This window comes from Anomaloglossus baeobatrachus, unplaced genomic scaffold (genome assembly GCF_048569485.1).
Source record: "Anomaloglossus baeobatrachus isolate aAnoBae1 unplaced genomic scaffold, aAnoBae1.hap1 Scaffold_3508, whole genome shotgun sequence".
Classification (NCBI taxonomy): Eukaryota; Metazoa; Chordata; class Amphibia; order Anura; family Aromobatidae; genus Anomaloglossus; species Anomaloglossus baeobatrachus.
In genome coordinates this window covers 23,692-45,883 of record NW_027442870.1, presented here as the reverse complement: position 1 = coordinate 45,883, position 22,192 = coordinate 23,692, and the positions used below count along the sequence as shown (strand labels likewise).

General features: G+C 45.1%; 1 protein-coding gene across 1 annotated transcript in view; it reads left to right on the top strand.

Moving 5' to 3' along the window:
• Nucleotides 1-22,192, top strand: part of LOC142272515 (glutamate receptor ionotropic, kainate 5-like) — a gene marked incomplete at its 3' end in the record, with an annotated part of 61,639 nt that overhangs the window by 25,779 nt on the left and 13,668 nt on the right. Inside the window, exon 3 of the mRNA XM_075332505.1 lies at nt 12,849-13,014. Coding sequence (XP_075188620.1) covers nt 12,849-13,014 — 166 coding nt within the window. The remainder of the gene's footprint in view (nt 1-12,848; nt 13,015-22,192) is intronic.

Genomic DNA, 22,192 nt, shown 5'->3' with positions numbered 1-22,192 from the left:
TGAAATGAACATGACTATTCCCAAGTCTTCCTTTCCAGGAACGCTGTAATTGCCTCCTGTCCCTTGTGGTGGTCAATCGAAGCATATAACGAGGCTACATTACAGTTAACCAATTTACATATGTGTAGAGTTAGGCTATGTGCACACGCTGCGTTTTTTTGACGCTGCGTTTTTGTGCGTTTTTGGCCGCTAAAAACGCACAAAAACGCACCTGCGTCGAAAAAACGCGGCAAAAAAACGCACGCGTTTTGCCGCGATTTGGTGCGTTTTTTTGCTGCGTTTTGCTGCGTTTTTGCTCACTGCGTCCTTATGCGTTTTTTATCAGTGAACAAAAAAAAAAAAGGTCTGATGTCATTTCCTTCTTCAATGTGTTCTTCATTCTCCACTAGTGTATGCAGAAGAGCAGACAGCTGCAGAACTACAAGGCTCAGCATCCTCGATCCAATAGTGTATGCAGGACAGCAGACAGCAGCTGTCGAACTACAAGGCTCAGCATCCTCCATCCAATAGTGTATGCAGGAGAGCAGACAGCAGCTGTCGAACTACAAGGCTCAGCATCCTCCTTCCAGGACTGTATGCAGGATTTCTCTGCCCCCCCCAAAAAAAAAAAATGACGTGGGCTTCGCCATATTTTTGTATGCTAGCCGGGTACAGCAGGCAGGTACGGGCTGCCCCCAACCCCCAGCTGCCTATTTGTACCCGGCTGGGAACCAAAAATATAGGGAAGCCCTTTTTTTTTAAATTATTTCATGAATTTCATGAAATAATTTAAAAAAAAAAATGACGTGAGCTTCGCCCCATTTTTGAGTCCAGCCGGGTACAACTAGGCAGCTGGGGATTGGAATCCACAGTGCAGGGTGCCCATGCTTTCTGGGCACCCCCGCTGTGAATTGCAGTCCCGCAGCCACCCCAGAAAATGGCGCTTTCATAGAAGCGCCATCTTCTGGCGCTGTATCCAACTCTTCCGGCTGCCCTGATGCCGGGTGGCTAGCCAGGTAATAATGGAGTTAGGGCTAGCTGTATATTATCAGCTAGCCCTAAGCCCGAAATTCATGGTGTCACGCCAATATTAGACATGGCCACCATGAATTTCTAGTAAAGATAAAAAAAAACACAACACAGAAAAATATTTTTATTAGAAATAAAACACAACACAATTAGTGACTCCATCTTTATTGAAATAAACCCCCCTCCGCAGTAATCCTGGGTCAGGGTCCCGCGCCGTCCAATCAGGATCCAATATCATCTGATCGGTTTGCTGGAAGGCAGAGCGATCAGGTGATGTGTCAGGATCAAGTGCCTGAATCACATCATACATCAGCTGATTGTATAAAAGCCGATTATACAATCAGCAGATGCATCAGTAGAAAAAAAAAAAAATAATACTCACTTATGTGCTGATTACCGGCAGCTCCCGGAGCGATGGGGCGGGAGTCTGATCCCGTCCGATCGCTGCAGCAGCTGCCGGTAATCAGGGATGAAGTCTCCTGACGCATCCGCAGATACCGGCCGGGCGCCCGCGTCAGCCCGAGACTCGATCAGCTGATGCGTCAGGTGACTGCATCAGGTGATCCATCGCCAGGTCCTGCAAGCAAGGTCCTGCCCCGGGGAGACTGCACACAGCCGGAGCGGGAGCGGCGATACCGTGACAGGAGCTGGGAGCGGGCATGGCACCGCGAGGCTGCACACAGGTGAGTATAACTTTTTTTTTTTTTATTCTACTGTTAACTTTTGTTTTCGCAGCCGCTTCCACCTCCCGCCCAGACATGGCGCCGCACGGCAGCATACATGCACAGGACGGGAGATGGACGCGGCGGTGACGGTACCGGGAGGATTCATGCTTCTGTCTATACTGACAGAAGGAATCCTCTTCCTGTACACGTCACTTTACTACCCACCTCCTGCGCTTATAGCTGCGTTTTTGGTCTTAGAAACGCACCAAAACGCAGCTATTTGCGTTTCTCATTGCGTCTTTCAACATCCCATTGAACTCAATGGATGAAAAGCGCAGTGAAAAACGCGGGAATAATTGACATGCTGCGTTTTTGTGGTCACCACAAAAACGCAGCTGAAAAAAAACGCTGTGTGGGGACAGCAAAAATGAAAACTCATAGACTTTGCTGGGGAAGCAAAGTCATGCAGTTTTGAGGCCAAAAACGCACCCGAAAAACGCGCAAAAACGCCGAGAAAAACGCACCGTGTGCACATAGCCTTACTATACAAGCTCGTTACATCGCCTGCACCTGGCCTTCCAGGGCCAAACTGCGGATTCTATTAGAGCATTCATTTGCTGTTTTTGTAGCTCTTTTGTCTTTTGTAATCTTTTTATAGATCTTACGCTTTGGTTGGCGGGTTCTATAGAGGTGCAAAATATTCCGATGAAAGGAAGACGCTGAATAGGGTTTAGAGTGGATGTGTGCCGGATCCGAGCGATGGTAACGGAGTCGAGTGATAGAGGAGACGCGGCTCGGAGGATATTTTTGCAACGGGTTTATAGGCAGGGCGACAACTTGCAGACCCCTTTGAGCATATATTCACTTAATCAGGTCCTAAGAGATGCTAGGCAGAGCGCCAAACTGTACGCCGGAGTAGGGTAGTTGGAATCAAGGGGGTCCGGCACCACCACTTATCAGCTGTTGGCACATTTACTGGAGGGACACAGTCCACAGAGCTCCATACACTAGGCTAGAGATGAGCTAATCAATTCAATGCTGATTTAATTTGTAGAAAATTTGCGCAAATTGCCCAAAAAAAAATGTTGCTGAAGAATATATCAACCATAAAAAGCTCACATGATGTCAAGCGGTCTTCCCCATAATTCCTTGCAGATATTATATCACATGGTAGAGTAGGGACTATCCAAGCCAGTATAAAAGCCAAGGCAGGGAGTTCAGCTGCCATCACATGGTATATTGCAGCCAATGAGTAGGGAATATCAGAGCCAGTATGAAAGCCAAGGTAGAGAGTTCAGCTGCCATCACATGGTATATTAGAGCTAATTAGTAGGGACTATTGGAGCCAGTATAAAAGCCAAGGCAGGGAGTTCAGCTGCCATCACATGGTATATTAGAGCCAATCAGTAGGGACTATCGGAGCCAGTATAAAAGCCAAGGAAGGGAGTTCAGCTGCCATCACATGGTATATTGCAGCCAATCAGAGCCAGTATAAAAGCCAAGGCAGGGAGTTCAGCTGCCATCACATGGTATATTGCAGCCAATCAGTGGTTACTATCAACGCCAGTATAAAAACCAAGGCAGGAAGTTCAGCTGCCATCACATGGTATATGGCAGCCAATCAGTGGTGCCTATCAAAGCCAGTATAAAAGCCAAGGCATGAAGTTCAGCTGCCATCACATGGTATATTGCAGCCAATCAGTAGGAACTATCAGAGCCAGTATAAAAGCCAAGGCAGGGAGTTCATCTGCCATCAAATGGTATTTTGCAGCCAACCAGTAGGAACTATCAGAGCCAGTATAAAAGCCAAGGCAGGGAGTTCAGCTGCCATCACATGGTATATGGCAGCCAATCAGTGGTGCCAATCAAAGCCAGTATAAAAGCCAAGGCATGAAGTTCAGCTGCCATCACATGGTATATTGCAGCCAATCAGTAGGAACTATCAGAGCCAGTATAAAAGCCAAGGCAGGGAGTTCATCTGCCATCAAATGGTATTTTGCAGCCAATCAGTAGGAACTATCAGAGCCAGTATAAAAGCCAAGGCAGGGAGTTCAGCTGCCATCACATGGTATATTGCAGCCAATCAGTAGGAACTATCAGAGCCAGTATAAAAGCCAAGGCAGGGAGTTCAGCTACCATCACATGGTATATGGCAGCCAATCAGTGGTGCCTATCAAAGCCAGTATAAAAGCCAAGGCATGAAGTTCAGCTGCCATCACATGGTATATTGCAGCCAATCAGTAGGAACTATCAGAGCCAGTATAAAAGCCAAGGCAGGGAGCTCAGCTGTCATCACATGGTATATTGCAGCCAATCAGTAGGCACTATCAGACCAGTATAAAAGCCGAGGCAGGGAGTTCAGTTGCCATCACATGGTATTTTGGAGCCAATCAGTAGGGACTATCAGAGCGAGTATAAAGGCCAAAGTAGGGAATTCAGCAGCCAGGTTGATTGGGGTAATTTGGGATAGTGGGAGGACGCCAGAGCTCACAACTAAATAATAGAGACAGTAAGAAAAAAACCATGAAACATTGGAGAAATACAATACATAATAATATGTTGCACAACTGTAGCAGTAGAGATGTTGAGTGTACTAGTCTGTGAATAAAACAGACATTCAATTGATCAAGGGGAGAGAGAAAGAATAGGTGCCGGACTTGGTGTGAGTGATCAGTTATATGGTATATTGCAGCCAATCAGTAGGGACTATCAGAGCCAGTATAAAAGCCAAGGCAGGGAGTTCAGCTGCCAGGTTAATTGGGGGTAATTTAGGTTAGTGAGAGGACGTCAGAGCTCAAAATGCAATTATAGAGACAGTAAGAGAAAGCCATGAAACATTGGAGAAATACTATACATAATAATGTGTTGCACAACTGAAGACGTAAAGAAGACGAATAATACAGAGAATCAATTGATCGGAGGAGAGGGGGAGAAAGAAGATGGTGCCAGGCTCAGTGTGAGGGATCAGGGATACGGTATATTGCAGCTAATTAGTAGGGACTATCAGAGCTAATATTAAAGCCAAGGCAATATTTAATGGCTAGAGATGAACTAATCAATTCAATACTAATTTAATTTGTAGAACATTTGCTCAAATCGCCAAAAACATTTGGCCGAAGAGTACATCATTATAAATAGCTCACATGATGTCAAGCGGACTTCCCTATAATTCATTGGAAATATCCTATCACATGGTATATTGCAGCCAATCAGTAGGTACTATCAGAGCCAGTATAAAAGCCAAGGCAGGGAGCTCAGCTGTCATCACATGGTACAGTGAGGTCCAGAAATATTTGGACAGTGACACAAGTTTTGTTATTTTAGCTGTTTACAAAAACATGTTCAGAAATACAATTATATGTATAATATGGGCTGAAAGTGCACACTCCCAGCTGCAATATGAGAGTTTTCACATCCAAATCGGAGAAAGGGTTTAGGAATCATAGCTCTGTAATGCATAGCCTCCTCTTTTTCAAGGGACCAAAAGTAATTGGACAAGGGACTCTAAGGGCTGCAATTAACTCTGAAGGCGTTAACCTGTAATCAATGAAGTAGTTAAAAGGTCTGGGGTTGATTGCAGGTGTGTGGTTTTGCATTTGGAAGCTGTTGCTGTGACCAGACAACATGCGGTCTAAGGAACTCTCAATTGAGGTGAAGCAGAACATCCTGAGGCTGAAAAAAAAAGAAAAAATCCATCAGAGAGATAGCAGACATGCTTGGAGTAGCAAAATCAACAGTCGGGTACATTCTGAGAAAAAAGGAATTGACTGGTGAGCTTGGGAACTCAAAAAGGCCTGGGCGTCCACGGATGACAACAGTGGTGGATGATCGCCGCATACTTTCTTTGGTGAAGAAGAACCCGTTCACAACATCAACTGAAGTCCAGAACACTCTCAGTGAAGTAGGTGTATCTGTCTCTAAGTCATCAGTAAAGAGAAGACTCCATGAAAGTAAATACAAAGGGTTCACATCTAGATGCAAACCATTCATCAATTCCAAAAATAGACAGGCCAGAGTTACATTTGCTGAAAAACACCTCATGAAGCCAGCTCAGTTCTGGAAAAGTATTCTATGGACAGATGAGACAAAGATCAACCTGTACCAGAATGATGGGAAGAAAAAAGTTTGGAGAAGAAAGAGAACGGCACATGATCCAAGGCACACCACATCCTCTGTAAAACATGGTGGAGGCAACGTGATGGCATGGGCATGCATGGCTTTCAATGGCACTGGGGCACTTGTGTTTATTGATGACATAACAGCAGACAAGAGTAGCCGGATGAATTCTGAAGTGTACCGGGATATACTTTCAGCCCAGATTCAGCCAAATGCCGCAAAGTTGATCGGACGGCGCTTCATAGTACAGATGGACAATGACCCCAAGCATACAGCCAAAGTTACCCAGGAGTTCATGAGTGCAAAAAAGTGGAACATTCTGCAATGGCCAAGGCAATCACCAGATCTTAACCCAATTGAGCATGCATTTCACTTGCTCAAATCCAGACTTAAGACGGAAAGACCCACAAACAAGCAAGACCTGAAGGCTGCGGCTGTAAAGGCCTGGCAAAGCATTAAGAAGGAGAAACCCAGCGTTTGGTGATGTCCATGGGTTCCAGACTTAAAGCAGTGATTGCCTCCAAAGGATTCGCAACAAAATATTGAAAATAAAAATATTTTGTTTGGGTTTGGTTTATTTGTCCAATTACTTTTGACCTCCTAAAATGTGGAGTGTTTGTAAAGAAATGTGTACAATTCCTACAATTTCTATCAGATATTTTTGTTCAAACCTTCAAATTAAACGTTACAATCTGCACTTGAATTCTGTTGTAGAGGTTTCATTTCAAATCCAATGTGGTGGCATGCAGAGCCCAACTCGCGAAAATTGTGTCACTGTCCAAAGATTTCTGGACCTAACTGTATATTGCAGCCAATCAGTAGGGACTATCAGACCAGTATTAAAGCCGAGGCAGGGAGTTCAGTTGCCATCATATGGTATATTGCAGCCAATCAGTAGGGACTGTCAGAGCCAGTATAAAAGCCAAGGTAGGGAATTCAGCAGCCAGGTTTATTGGGGTAATTGATTGAGGATAGTGAGAGGACGTCAGAGCTCACAACTCAATAATAGAGACAGTAAGAGAAAGGCATAAAACATTGGAGAAATACTATACATAATAATGTGTTGCACAACTGAAGCAGTAAAGAAGGTTAATAATACAGAGATTCAATTGATCGGCGGAGAGGGGGAGAAAGAATTGGGGGTAATTTGGGATAGTGAGAGGATGTCAGAGCTCACAACTCAATAATAGAGACAGTAAGAGAAACCCATGAAACATTGGCAAACTACTATAGAGGATAAGTGTAGTAGTCTGTGAATAAGTCTGGAGTCACACTTGCGAGTGACTCACGTGTAATACGTGCGAGTCTCTCATTGCATCACCCGGCACTGCCGCATTCTCCAGACAGGAGCTTCTCAAAAGAATAGGTGTCGGACTTGGTGTGAGTGATCAGTGATATGGTATATTGCAGCCAATCAGTAGGGACTATCAGAGCCAGTATAAAAGCCAAGCCAGTGAGTTCAGGTGCCAGGTTGATTGAGGGTAATTTAGGTTAGTGATGGGACATCGAATGACGAGAGATGGAAGAAACTGCCCACCATTGACCGAGTTCCCTGGGTTTTCACAGGTGTAGAAGTTTTGTTTTGGGTCATTGCTCTCCAATGTTGGTTCCAGTGCCCACATGGAAAAAATCTGTAACAGGGATCCTTATCTATGGAACATCATTTATAGTATGGGTTTCATAAAATAGGGCAAAAGGAGCGGTCTTGGCCCATTATTCTACGGAGTCCAAGATGTAGCCATAGAGTGGCGTGGGTTAGTAGCAGTGGGTGAGAGATTGACTCAAGAGTCGTCTCGGCACTCTACATGAAAGACATGGTCCTGGCTGGGTGTGAGGACTCGGGAGGTATGGGTGCTACGCAGGATGCATGTTGACTTTGGCTGGCCAAGACCTGATGACGACTCGTATTCTCAAGGAGACCACCAGTTTAGATTCAACGACAAAACGTTTCTTCCATAACCACTTTACTCACGAGATTGCAGGCCCATAACTTCTAGATGGTTCCAGTTTTACAACACATTGTCTGACACGTTCTTGGCTCCCTGTAGGTTGTTCCCAATCCAATTGGTCCTGTGAGACCCAGCACAACAGTCCAATCCGTGACCGTCACTTAACCTTCCTGTAGCTCCACATTTAATCATCACATAGAGGAGGTGGTGAGGGCTTTTGCCACTATGGCCAAAGTAGAGCCTTTTGGTCCCAGATGCTTCAAACTACACTTCTCTTCTCCTCGTAGAGAAGGGGTAAGGAGGGAAGCCAGTAGTGCTAAAATAGAGCCTTGTGCTCTCGGACGCTTGGGAAAGTCAACTCACTTCACTTACCAGTCCGTCTCACATTTTGTGTCTTAATCAGCACTCTAGGATCGCGCTCCGGTCTCCTTTTGCTGCCTCAGGTCACCCACTGCATGTGGCCTTGACAATCAACAGACTATACATCTGCTCCTGTCACTAACATTCTAGAAGAAACAGTCTCTCTCCCTATGAGCTAACTCCTCCCACTGTGGGCTAGTCCCAACACTTAACTAATTCTTGCCCAACTACCAAAAATAATATCGCTGTACATTACATATTACATCACATTTCACATTTTCTATTATTTGCAAAGACGCAGGACACAATTCACATGAAAAAACAACAACTCAATAAGTACCTTCAAGAAAAGTAATGACATAGAAACAGACTCACCTCATTACACAGCAACAACTACTACATATACAAAAAAAACTTGAGTAAAGTATGTCTTTCCAGAGATCCAGGAGGCTTTTTTTGGTACCTGAAAAAAGTTGCCAAGGAGTCCGGGTGCTGTCTCTCGCTGTCTCTGTGTCTCTCTTTCTCACTCTATTTTTCTCCATTTATCTCTCTGTCTGTCTCTGTGTCTCTTTCCTCTCTTTCCCTCTCTTCTGTTTCATTCTCTCTCTGTCTCTCTTTCTCATTCTCTCTCTCCTTCTCTCTCTTACGCTCTCACTGTCTCTGTTTCCGTTTCTCTCTCTGTCTCTCAATTTCTCTCTCTCTGTATCTCTCTCTCTGTCTCTTTCTCTTACGCTCTCTTACTATCTCTTTCTCCTCTCTTTTTCTCTCTCACGCTCTCTTGCTCTTTCTCTCACTCTTTCTCTTTCTCTCGTTCTCTCTCGCTCATTCTCTTGCTCTCTGTCTCATGCTCTCTTTCTCTCACTCTCGCTTTCTCTTGCTCTTTCTCTCGCTCTCGTTCTCTCGCTCTCATTCTCTCGCTCTTTCTCTCGCTCTCTCTTGCTCTTTCTCTCGCTCTTTCTCTCGTTCTCTTGCTCTATCTCTTCCTCTTTCTCTCTCGCTCTTTCTCTCTCGCTCTTTCTCTCTCTTTCTCTCGCTCTCTTTCTCTCGCTCTCTTTCTCTCGCTCTCTTTCTCTCACTCTCTTTCTCTCGCTCTTCCTCTCGCTCTTGTTCTCTCGCTCTTGTTCTCTCGCTCTGTCTCCTGCTCTTAGTCTGACTCTTTCTCTTGTTCTCTTTCTCTCATTCTCTTTCTCTTGCTCTTTCTCTCGCTCTCTCTCGCTCTCTTTCTCTTGCCCTTTCTCTTGCTCTCGTTCTCTCTTGCTCTCTTTCTCTCACTCTCTCTTCCTCTTTCTCTCACTCGCTCTTGTTCTCTTTCTTTCGCTCTCTCTCTTCCTCTTTCTCTCACTTTCTCTTGTTCTGTTTCTCTCGCTCTCTCTTGTTCTCGTTCTCTTGCTCTGTCTCTTCCTCTCTCCCTCTCTCTCTTTCTCTCGCTCTCTTTATTTCGCTCTTTCTCTCGCTCTCTTTATTTCGCTCTTTCTCTCGCTCTCTTGCTCTGTCTCTTCCTCTTTCTCTCTCGCTCTCTTTCTCTCGCTCTCTTTCTCTCGCTCTCTCTCTTTCACTCTCTCTCTTTCACTCTCTTACTCTCTCGTTCTCTTTCTCTCACTCTTTCTCTCGCGTTCTCTCTCGCTCTTTCTCTCTCAATCTGTCTCTCGCACTGTCTCTCGCTCTCTTTCTTTTTTCTCTTTTTTTCGCTCTCGTTTTTATTTTTATTTTTTTTTTCTCTTTTTTTCCTTTTTTTTTGTCTCTCTGTTTTCCCTATTTTTCTCTCCCTTTTCACTCTTTTTTTATCCTTTTTTCTCTTTCTTCTCTCTCTTTTATTTTTCTTTAAGTCTCCCAGGTATAGCCCCTTTTAAGAAGCAACTGCCCCCCCTACCCTCCGGTCCTAAATTACATTGTGTTAACTGCACTGACATATTTGGGGAGAGCCGACTTGATTTTCTGAGGATCAGAAAAGACCATTTCATGGAGACATCACACATATGGAACAAAGAGATACACTACAGTACATTAATTAAGGCAGCGTTTAAAAGTAAATAGGATTATTAAAAAGTAATTATTGCTTTCCTTTACAGCAGCAGAGAGAGAGGCAGTGAAATGAGGCAGAGGAAATTCACTGCGCCCATACATTGCAGAAAGGACACATCAGCCGGCAGCCTCTCCAGACACACAGGATAATTACTCAGCAGGCAGATCAGCAGCAGAATGGGGGGATGCAAGAAGATTTAAAAACCGCAGTGGAATATGTTTAAAGAGGACTCCTAGCTATTTGGTGTCCCCCCCAAAAAAAATCCAGTCCCCATTAAAAATTATGGCTCCCTTACCCACCAGTTTGGCTTCACATGTTGCCATAATTTTTCCAAATTTAGGTAAAAATTTTGCAAAAAGAAAAATTGCAGCAAAAAGCAGATCACTTCCATTTGTCTACCATGCCTAATCCCCTTTGATATGGCTCAACTGGTGAGGTGTAGATCTGTGTGAGCAGCTTTGGGGCAGTAAGATACAGCAGAGCATAGAACAGCGGAGCCGGGTTTGCTGGACAGTATGCGGAGGAGTAGATCTGGATATGATTGGCACTTTAGTATAGCAGACCTGACTGAGTGGACAGACACCCTGACAATCAGTCTTGTATGCCCATAGGTACATTAACACAGCAGGGCTGAATGTACAGACAAGCACCTTAGAGCAATAGAGCATGTATGCAGTCAGGCACCTTGGTATAGCAGAAGCGAATGTGCGGCAGGCATCTTGTTACAACAGAGGTTAGTATGCGCACAGGCATCTTGTTACAACAGAGCTAAGTGTGTGAGCAGGCACCTTGTTACAACGGGGCCAAGAGTGTGAGCAGGCACCTTGATACAATAGAGCCAAGTGTGCATTCAGGCACCTTGTTACAGCAGAGCCTAGTGTGCGGACAGGAACCTTATTACAACAGAGCAAGGTGTGTGGGCAGGCACCTTGTTACAACAGAGTCTAGTGTGCGGACAGGAACCTTATTACAACAGAGCAAGGTGTGTGGGCAGGCACCTTGTTACAACAGAGTCTAGTGTGCAGGCAGGCACCGTGTTACAGCAGAGCCAAGTGTGCAGGCAGGCACCGTGTTACAGCAGAGCCTAGTGTGCAGGCAGGCATCGTGTTACAGCAGAGCCTAGTGTGCAGGCAGGCACTGTGTTACAGCAGAGCCAAGTGTGCATGCAGGCACCTTGTTACAGCAGAGCCAAGTGTGCATGCAGGCACCTTGTTACAGCAGAGCCAAGGTGCATTCAGACACCTTGTTACAGCAGAGCCTAGTGTGCGGGCAGGCACTTTGTTACAACAGGAACTAGTGTGTGGTCCGGCACCTTGTTATAGCAGAACCAAGTGTCTGACCTTGTTACAACAGAGCCAGGTATGTGAGCAGGTACCTTGTTACAACAGAGCCAAGTGTGTGGGCAGGTACCTTGTTACAACAGAGCCAAGTGTGTGGGCAGGTACCTTGTTACAACAGAGCCAAGTGTGTGGGCAGGTACCTTGTTATAGCAGAGCCAGGTGTGCATGTAGGCACCTTGTTACAGCAGAGCCAAGTGTCTGGGCAGGTACCTTGTTACCACAGAGCCAAGTGTCTGGGCAGGTACCTTGTTATAGCAGAGCCAGGTGTGCATGTAGGCACCTTGTTACAACAGAGCCTAGTGTGTTGGCAGGCACCTTATTACAGCAAAGCGTAGTGTGTGGCAAGGTACCTTGTTACAGCAGAGCCAAGTGAGCAGAAGGACACCATGAAACAGAAGCGTTGTTTCAGTCAAGTGGCACAAGGAGTACAAATATATATAAGAATATTCACTGCTCTACATGAATACTCAGGCAGTGTGCCGCCTGAGCCAGCATGTAAGACTTAGGGGACTGACATCAGGGTTTTCACCAGATTACCATACTAAACCGAAGTGCTTGAGAGCAGAGGGAACTGGCCCCCAAGGAAGGAAAATATGGACCCTTCTGTTAGAGCTGGGACAGCTGAGTAACACCCTTGATTAACCCCTTTACATATAATGACCAGCTAGAAGTTTGTTTATTATTGGGCATCCAGAATTTATTGAACCAAGATAATTCAGACCTCTGGATTACTTATGTTTCCAAGGATTTCTTGAAATCCTATGGAAAATGCTCTTCAGAAACGAAGAATATACTATTACGGTAGTATTTTTATATTTTAATGGTCTGTATCCACCATTTGTAACAGTTAGGTCCAATTACCCAACCCACAAATAGCGATTACTTACATATTTAGCATGGTGGCCTTGTTGAGACGAATGGCCTACACTTTTCATTGGTCTTCAAGATGGATGGTCTTCTCTAAGGAAAGAACCAAAATACTTAAGACATATGGGAGCTGAACATTGCTAAAAAATAACTGTCGAGATCAGTTGTGGCCTTCTCAAAGGGCAAGAAGTTCCTTGGAGAGGTTCTACTCTACTAAAGTGGTCAACGTTCAAGATGTGGTAGACCAAAGATGACCAACCATCAAGAGTTCATTTTCCATTGTACATGATCTATTTACTATTTGGAGCATCAGTGCTGCATCTTCTCCAGTTTGGTCTTCTCACCACCACTACTGGTCATGCCCTTAATGGAAAATATCATTAGCCATGCAAACTACAAGATCTTCTGAACTTGTAAAATGTTGAAGGTGACCATATATATAAGATGTAATTGATTGGTGATGTTGATTTCAAAGTTGTAAGTTTTTGTAATTTTTTTTATATATTGATTTTTCTTCTAGATCCCTCATATAAAGGTAGGAGCAGAAGAAGCACCCAAACTACAATATTTACGGTTTGCATCGGTCAGCCTGTACCCGAGTAATGAAGACATAAGTCTTGCTGTATCACACATACTGAAGTCCTTTCACAACCCTTCCACCAGCCTTATCTGTGCCAAGGCCGAGTGTAAGTCTAAGCTCCTAATCCTACCTATCCTTCTCTGTATCACACATTCTGAAGTCCTTTCACAACCCTTCCTCTTATCTGTGCCAAGGCCGAAAGTAAGTCTAAGCTCCTATATCCTACCTAGCCTTTTCTGTATCACACATACTTAAGTCCTTTCACAATCCTTCCATCAGCCTTATCTGTGCCAAGGCCGAGTGTAAATTTAAGCTTATATATCCTAGCTATCCTTCTCTATGTAATGACTTGGGTAATAGGTAAATTAATGGGGGTTTTCTCAACTCGACAAGTTATCACTTATTCACAGGATAGGCAACAACTTGGTCCAACCATTGAAACCTCCACTCATCTCAAGAATGGAGCTGGTAGAACGGATCGGTGGCCATATTTGGCTCTGAAGTGGTCCCTTATAGTGGAGGGGTGGCCACTGCTCCAATCATTGTCTATGGGACTGTCAAAGATAGCCCTGTTTTCAGATAGGTGATAGCCCATTGGTTGAACTCCCAGTGATCAGCAAGTTATCGCTAATCCTGTGAATAGGTGATAACTTGCCGAGTTGAAACCACCCCTTTAAAGTAATTGTTGAACCATGGAGGAATTTTGAGCAAGTACTGCAGCTTGCTAGATCATTAACAGTGTGTAATACACAAGCTGTTAGGATTAAGCTCCACTTCCCAGTTTGAGTGGCGATCACGTGACAGTATGTAATTTGCATGTTTGCTGTCACGTACCAACTACATTCTCATCCTCTTCTCTCCTAGATCCTTGATATCGGTATGTGAAGATCTTTGAGAGAAGCGCATGAGAATAAGTGGACCCAAATCCTAATAGTGGGCATATTACACACTTTTAAGATTCGGCAAACTACGGCCCATGCCTGAAATTTCCATAGATCTGGACAACTCCAGTAGGAATGATTGGTTGAATTTTCAAGGGGTTGTCTGGGAATAATTTTTTAAGCAGTTTATATCTTAATATGTATTTTTGTAATGTACCTGTGGTGCTTAGTTGTCTCTTAAAACAAAGTGTCTCAAGAGTCAACCAAGGCAGGCTGGAGAGGTAGCCATATGGTTAGGCTGAATTGTTATTTTTCATAGCGGATGCGCAGTGTTTGAGCCGCGCATGCACATACATCATAGGATGGACATTGGACATGCGCCTGAGCAGGGGCATATCACATGGTTGAGCATGTTAAAATGGGTCCAAGTTGGGGTGTACTACCAAAGAACCATGGAAATTTAATACATTTGTTGGGTTTTCCAAAAGTTTTGGAGCTGTAATGGCAGCCACATTGGGTGTTGGTACTGTATACGATGCCAGATGGTGATTCCCCGAATGTTGCAAAACTTCAGCTCCCACCATGTCCTATGAGAGCCATAGGGTGAAGACCTCTATCCTAGCCTATTTGGGTAATATTGTCATGGCAAATTACTAAAAAAAAAAAGTCAATTAATAGCAATAATTAAAAGAAGTACTACTTAATATATTCAACTACTCGGGAGGCACGGAGATGCCCTGTTTTATACGACATTTTATTTACCGTTGCTATATTATGCATGCATTTTACTCAAGTGTTTAGCACAACAAGTCTGTGCGGGTTGACCTGTTTTTATAATGATGTAACTTAGAAGTTGGGTCTCTAGTATCTACCTAATTGACAACTTTATGAATATTTGATTCACATGTAAAACCGACCTCACCTTGTAAAATCAGAAAAAAATCACAGCAGATCTCATTAGGGAGGTCTGATTAAGTCAGAACTGAACTAGCAGAAGAGCGCCGTTACCTGAACAAATAGTGACAAGCAAAAGGGTAACAATGTTTTGAATTTTTGACTTTCAGGCTCCATATCTCACCACCCACTACATCTTTGAGCGTCAGACGACCTTCATTTTATAGACAATCATCTTGGCTATCTCATACATAAATTTGACTTGTAACTATATTGCATATTATTAGTTATGAAGATTCTTGTCGTGACACTGCATTGTTACTGTTTTGCTCCCGGTGTTTGAAAAATCTTTTTCTTCTTGTGTACTACAAATTACAACCTATTCTCACATTCTCTAATAGCTCAGTGTGTTATTAGGTTGATAGCCATTTGGCTACAGCTGCCCGTAAATGACTATCTGGCTACAGCTGCCTGTAGATGGCTATCTGGCTACAGCTGCCTGTAGATGGCTATCTGGCTACAGCTGCCTGTAGATGGCTATCTGGCTACAGCTGCCTGTAGATGGCTATCTGGCTACAGCTGCCTGTAGATGGCTATCTGGCTACAGCTGCCTGTAGATGGCTATCTGGCTACAGCTGCCTGTAGATGGCTATCTGGCTACAGCTGCCTGTAGATGGCTATCTGGCTACAGCTGCCTGTAGATGGCTATCTGGCTACAGCTGCCTGTAGATGGCTATCTGGCTACAGCTGGCCGTAGATGGCTATTTGGCTACAGCTGCCCGTAGATGACTATCTGGTTACAGCTGCCCGTAGATGATTATCTGGCTTCAGCTGCCCGTAGATGACTATCTGGCTTCAGCTGCCCGTAGATGACTATCTGGCTACAGCTGCCCGTAGATGACTATCTGGCTACAGCTGCCCGTAGATGACTATCTGGCTACAGCTGCCCGTAGATGGCTATCTGGCTTCAGCTGCCCGTAGATGACTATCTGGCTACAGCTGCCCGTAGATGACTATCTGGCTACAGCTGCCCGTAGATGACTATCTGGCTACAGCTGCCCGTAGATGACTATCTGGCTACAGCTGCCCGTAGATGACTATCTGGCTACAGCTGCCTGTAGATGACTATCTGGCTACAGCTGCCCGTAGATGACTATCTGGCTACAGCTGCCTGTAGATGACTATCTGGCTACAGCTGCCTGTAGATGACTATCTGGCTACAGCTGCCCGTAGATGACTATCTGGCTTCAGCTGCCCGTAGATGATTATCTGGCTACAGATGCTCGTAGATGACTATCTGGCTACAGCTGCCCGTAGATGATTATCTGGCTACAGCTGACCGTAGATGGCTATCTGGTTACAGCTGCCCATATATGATTATCTGGCTACAGATGCCCGTAGATGGCTATCTGGCTACAGCTGTCCGTAGATGACTATCTGGCTTCAGCTGCCCGTAGATGACTATCTGGCTTCAGCTGCCTGTAGATGACTATCTGGCTACAGCTGCCCGTAGATGACTATCTGGCTTCAGCTGCCCGTAGATGACTATCTGGTTACAGCTGCCCGTAGAGGATTATCTGGCTTCAGCTGCCCGTAGATGACTATCTGGCTTCAGCTGCCCGTAGATGACTATCTGGCTACAGCTGCCCGTAGATGACTATCTGGCTACAGCTGCCCGTAGATGACTATCTGGCTACAGCTGCCCGTAGATGACTATCTGGCTACAGCTGCCCGTAGATGACTATCTGGCTACAGCTGCCCGTAGATGGCTATCTGGCTTCAGCTGCCCGTAGATGACTATCTGGCTACAGCTGCCCGTAGATGACTATCTGGCTACAGCTGCCCGTAGATGACTATCTGGCTACAGCTGCCCGTAGCTGGCTATCTGGCTTCAGCTGCCCGTAGATGACTATCTGGCTACAGCTGCCCGTAGATGACTATCTGGCTACAGCTGCCCGTAGATGACTATCTGGCTACAGCTGCCCGTAGATGACTATCTGGCTACAGCTGCCCGTAGATGACTATCTGGCTACAGCTGCCCGTAGATGACTATCTGGCTACAGCTGCCTGTAGATGACTATCTGGCTACAGCTGCCCGTAGATGACTATCTGGCTACAGCTGCCTGTAGATGACTATCTGGTTACAGCTGCCCGTAGATGACTATCTGGCTACAGCTGCCCGTAGATGACTATCTGGCTACAGCTGCCCGTAGATGACTATCTGGCTACAGCTGCCCGTAGATGACTATCTGGCTACAGCTGCCCGTAGATGGCCATCTGGCTTCAGCTGCCCGTAGATGACTATCTGGCTACAGCTGCCCGTAGATGACTATCTGGCTACAGCTGCCCGTAGATGACTATCTGGCTACAGCTGCCCGTAGATGGCTATCTGGCTACAGCTGCCCGTAGATGACTATCTGGCTACAGCTGCCCGTAGATGACTATCTGGTTACAGCTGCCCGTAGATGATTATCTGGCTACAGCTGCCCGTAGATGACTATCTGGCTACAGCTGCCCGTAGATGGCTATCTGGCTTCAGCTGCCCGTAGATGACTATCTGGCTACAGCTGCCCGTAGATGACTATCTGGCTACAGCTGCCCGTAGATGGCTATCTGGCTTCAGCTGCCCGTAGATGACTATCTGGCTACAGCTGCCCGTAGATGACTATCTGGTTACAGCTGCCCGTAGATGATTATCTGGCTACAGCTGCCCGTAGATGACTATCTGGCTACAGCTGCCCGTAGATGGCTATCTGGTTACAGCTGCCCATATATGATTATCTGGTTACAGCTGCCCGTAGATTACTATCTGGTTACAGCTGCCCGTAGATGATTATCTGGCTACAGCTGCCCGAAGATGACTATCTGGCTACAGCTGCCCGTAGATGACTATCTGGTTACAGCTGCCCATATATGATTATCTGGCTACAGATGCCCGTAGATGACTATCTGGCTACAGCTGCCCGTAGATGGCTATCTGGCTACAGATGCCCGTAGATGACTATCTGGCTACAGATGCCCGTAGATGACTATCTGGTTACAGCTGCCCGTAGATGACTATCTGGCTACAGTTGCTCGTAGACGGCTATCTGGCTACAGCTGCCCGTAGATGGCTATCTGGCTACAGCTGCCCGTAGATGACTATCTGGCTACAGATGCCCGTAGATGACTATCTGGTTACAGCTGCCCGTAGATGACTATCTGGCTACAGTTGCTCGTAGACGGCTATCTGGCTACAGCTGCCCGTAGATGGCTATCTGGCAACGGCAAATATTCCTACTCAAGTTTCAAGATTTGTAAAAGGGTCGGATACTGCTTTTTAGGATAGCTACTTCCAGTAATTGTCCCTGATATTTCTTTCCTTGTGGAAGACAACTAATTTGCCGCTAAAGCCCCCAAAAAGTTGACGTCTAAGGACCCTTATGTGGCGTGTTCTTACGCTTTTTTGCACTCTTCTCCATATGGTCTTCATCCAGCTGCAGTTAAAAATTGTGTATTACTTCAAGTGTGATTTTATTTGCCTTTTCTGGAGACAGGGTAGCTGAAATGAAATCTGTGAAATTCGTTGAACACGTCTTATTTTCTTAACCTCATAACCTCGGCAGCTATGAAACGCTGACTTACGTTAAGCATGAGCGGAATAATCTCAGTTGACAGCGCAAGTGTTTTTTTTTTCATAGTCTTTATGGACACTGAAGTAAATCCGAGAGTTTTACAGAACGAGCCAAGCCACGCCAAATGCTATTAAAGCCGGCGTACGACCTCGATGAAACTCAGATTTAAAGCCACACGGCCGGCACAGTCCTCCGCTGCCGGTCCTGATGGAGATACCGGGCCACACGAATGCCTACAGTCTTCATCCTTAGTCTACACTTCTGTCTCTTCTCGGCCGGCACAGTCCTCCAGTGCCGGTCCTGATGGAGATATCGGGCCACACGAATGCCTGCAGTCTTCATCATTAGTCCACAGTTCTGTCTCTTCTTGGCCGGCACAGTCTTCCGCTGCCAGTGCTGATGGAGATATTGGGCCACACGAATGCCTACAGTCTTCATCATTAGTCCACAGTTCTGTCTCTTCTTGGCCGGCACAGTCTTCTGGTGCTGATGGAGATGTCGAGCCACATGAATGCCTGCAGTCCTCATCCTTAGTCTATACTTCTGTCTCTTCTTGGCCAGCACAGTCTTCTGGTGCTGATGGAGATATCGGACCACACGAATGCCTACAGTCTTCATCCTTAGTCTATACTTCTGTCTCTTCTTGGCCGGCACAGTTTTCTGGTTTGATGGAGATATTGGGCCACACGAATGCCTACAGTCTTCATCCTTAGTCTATACTTCGGTCTCTTCTTGGCCGGCACAGTTTTCTGGTTTGATGGAGATATTGGGCCACACGAATGCCTAAAGTCTTCATCCTTAGTCTACAGTTCTGTCTCTTCTTGGTCGGAACAGTCTTACGCTGCCAGTGCTGATTGAGATATCAGGCCACATGAATGCCTACAGTCTTCATCATTAGTCCACAGTTCTGTCTCTTCTTGGCCGGCACAGTCTTCTGGTGCTGATTGAGATATCAGGCCACATGAATGCCTACAGTCTTCATCATTAGTCCACAGTTCTGTCTCTTCTTGGCCGGCACAGTCTTTTGGTGCTGATGGAGATATCGGGCCACATGAATGCCTACAGTCTTCATCCTTAGTCTGCACTTCTGTCTCTTCTTGGCCGGCACTTAAGATTTCGACTGTGTATCCTGCAGGGAACCTTCTCTTCTTTTTCTTCCAGGAGATTTCCCACAGGTGCCTTTAAAAATTCTGTCAGACGCTTCCTGGCATCTGACTGCACGCTGGCACTTTGGTAGTAAGTAGATTTTATCACAGTCAAGTCGGAATCCGCTGCGTAGAAGCCTCGGACAGAATTTTGAATGTCAGGCTGTCATACGGGTTTTCCTGTAAAGTGATGAGTCGTTGAATATACCATTACTATACAAAGGGCAACAGTGGCGTAACTTGAAGCTTTTGGACCCTAACGCAAAATCTCCGACAGGCTCACCCAATTGTTGTGGTTATTGTTCTTGTCATAATGGACAAGGGATCATATGGATCCCCTTTGGTTCTAAGACCCAGGAGCAACTAAAATCACTGCATCCACTTACGTTTCGCCCCTGATAATGCAGCCTCAGGAGCACCACTCAGGATACGCAGGATGAAGCACTGGTATAGCGCCACATTTCCATCCGTTTTCTTTTTTTTTTTTGTCTGCAGAGCAGCGCTCTTAGATATCTTACATCGGAATCAAGGCTTAATGCAGCTTTTTGCATAGTTGTATTAAGGACGATGGCCGGGTAGGGTGAAGAAAAGTGAAGGGGATGCTATCATGGCGGCATCAGACACTGTTCAGACTATAGACTCTGACACTCCACACTATGCTTTCTTTTGTGCTTCTGACTTGCACAGGCAGGCTCGGGCATCAACCAGCTGTGTGCTCATTAGTGATCAGATTAGTAGGAGTTAATTTGTGCAAACCTGCTAGTTACTGTTTGATCACATGTTGCGGGAGACCTATCATAGGTACTCCATGCCTTTTTGAGATGCAGGAATCTGTCTTCCCATGCTGGCTATAGTTTTCGCTAACCCGTTGTGTTCCTGTTGCTGGTGAATTACTGTGTGCTACTTAGTGTGCTGTGGAAATCCTCTTGTCGTCTGGTTATTTCTTCTCTGCTCTTTATTTCCTCCTGATCACATCCTGTCCTATATCTCTGTGTGTGCTAGCTGTGTGATAGAGTTTTGGTTTTCTCTTTTGTCCATATCTGTGGGTTCACCACTACTGTCCTGGTCCTCCCCTGGGATGGGGGAGAGGGGGTATTAGATTAGGACTGGCAAGGAGCATGGCTATCACAGGTACTCCCTGCCTTTTTAAGATGGAGAAATCTGTCTTCTCATGCCTACTATAGCTTTCGCAAACCCTGTTGTGTTCCTTTTGCTGGTGAATTACTGTGTGCTACTTGGTGTGCTGTGGAATTCCTCTTGTCGTCTGGTTATTTCCTCCCTACTCTTTATTTCCTCCTGATCACATATTATGCTATATCTACGTGTGTGCTAGCTGTGTGATAGAGTTTTGGTTTCCTCTTTTGACCATATCTGTTGGTTCACCACTACTGTCCTGGTCCTCCCCTGGGATGGGGGAGAGGGGGTATTAGATCAGGACTGGCCAGGAGTAGGGCTAGGAAGGCGACCCAGACATGGTCACCATGAGACGTATCTCTGGGAGTAGGAACAGCTAGGACCCCCAGCCTGAGGGCCAATCTAGGAGTCCTGGGCCCCTGTCACCCTGAGACAGATGCAGAACTGGTGACTGCTACGGTACATCATCACAGGATTTTTATTTTGTTACCTAACCGCTGCAGCCAATCACAGGCCTTAGCGGTCGTTATCGCTTCTTGCTCTTTTGGAGGACTGTGGAAAAGCAAAGCTGGTAAGTATCAAACTTTTTTAGATTACTTTCTAGCAGTAATTTCCTTTTTATACTTTTTATATAAACCCAGACAACCCCTTTAATGGGGTTCTCCATCATTTTAATGGGGGATAACTAACCCGGTTTGGTTGCTTTGAAGGATATCTCACTTTTTGCACTGGCTGTGTGCTATTATAATATTTACATACTGAATTTTGCTTTTCCTTTTAACCTACTTTTTGGTACCTGATAGACACTGTTCCCTTTTTTTTTTAACTATTATTACATAAAATCCTCCAGTTCCTCAGTGGTCCGTGAGCTGTGGAGCTGCACCGGCTGCAAAACGCGTGTGCTACGTGTCAAGTGAAATTTAAGTCAGCTGCTAAGAGTGAAATTAAAATAGAACAGTCATGTTATGTGGAGTTGGCCTCTTATGGGCACATTCCTTTTTTTTTTTTTTTTTATATTTTTTTTATTTTTGTATTTTTTGCTCTGTCCTCACCCTTATCCTGCCAGCCGAATACATTGTTGCTTGCAACATCGATGGATTTTATGTAAATTGCATTGTTATATTCGCCACTGAATCTTATTGTTTACTGGTTGAGTCTTTTTTTTTTTTTTTCATTATTTTTTGGGAAAAATGTTAATATGTAGTCAGTGCTGATGGTACGCCAACTAGGGCTTATTTTTGGAGTAGGGTTTTAATTTTAAGCATACTCACAGCCCTGAAAATTCCTATTAGGGCTTAATTTTGGAATAGGGATTATATTTTAAGCATATTTAAAAAAAAGCCCCAAAATTCTACTAGGGCTTAATTTTGGAGTAGGGCTTATATTTTAAGCATATTTAAAAAAGCCCCAAAATTCTACTAGGGCTTAATTTTGTAGTAGGGCTCATTTTTTAGGCATACGCAAAAAAAGCCACAAAATCCTAATAGGGCTTATATTTTAAGCTTATTCAAAAAAGCCCCAAAAACCCACTAGGGCTTATTTTTGAAGTAGGGCTTATATTTTAACCATAAGCAAAAAAAAGCCCCCAAAATCCTACTAGGGCTTATTTTTGGAGT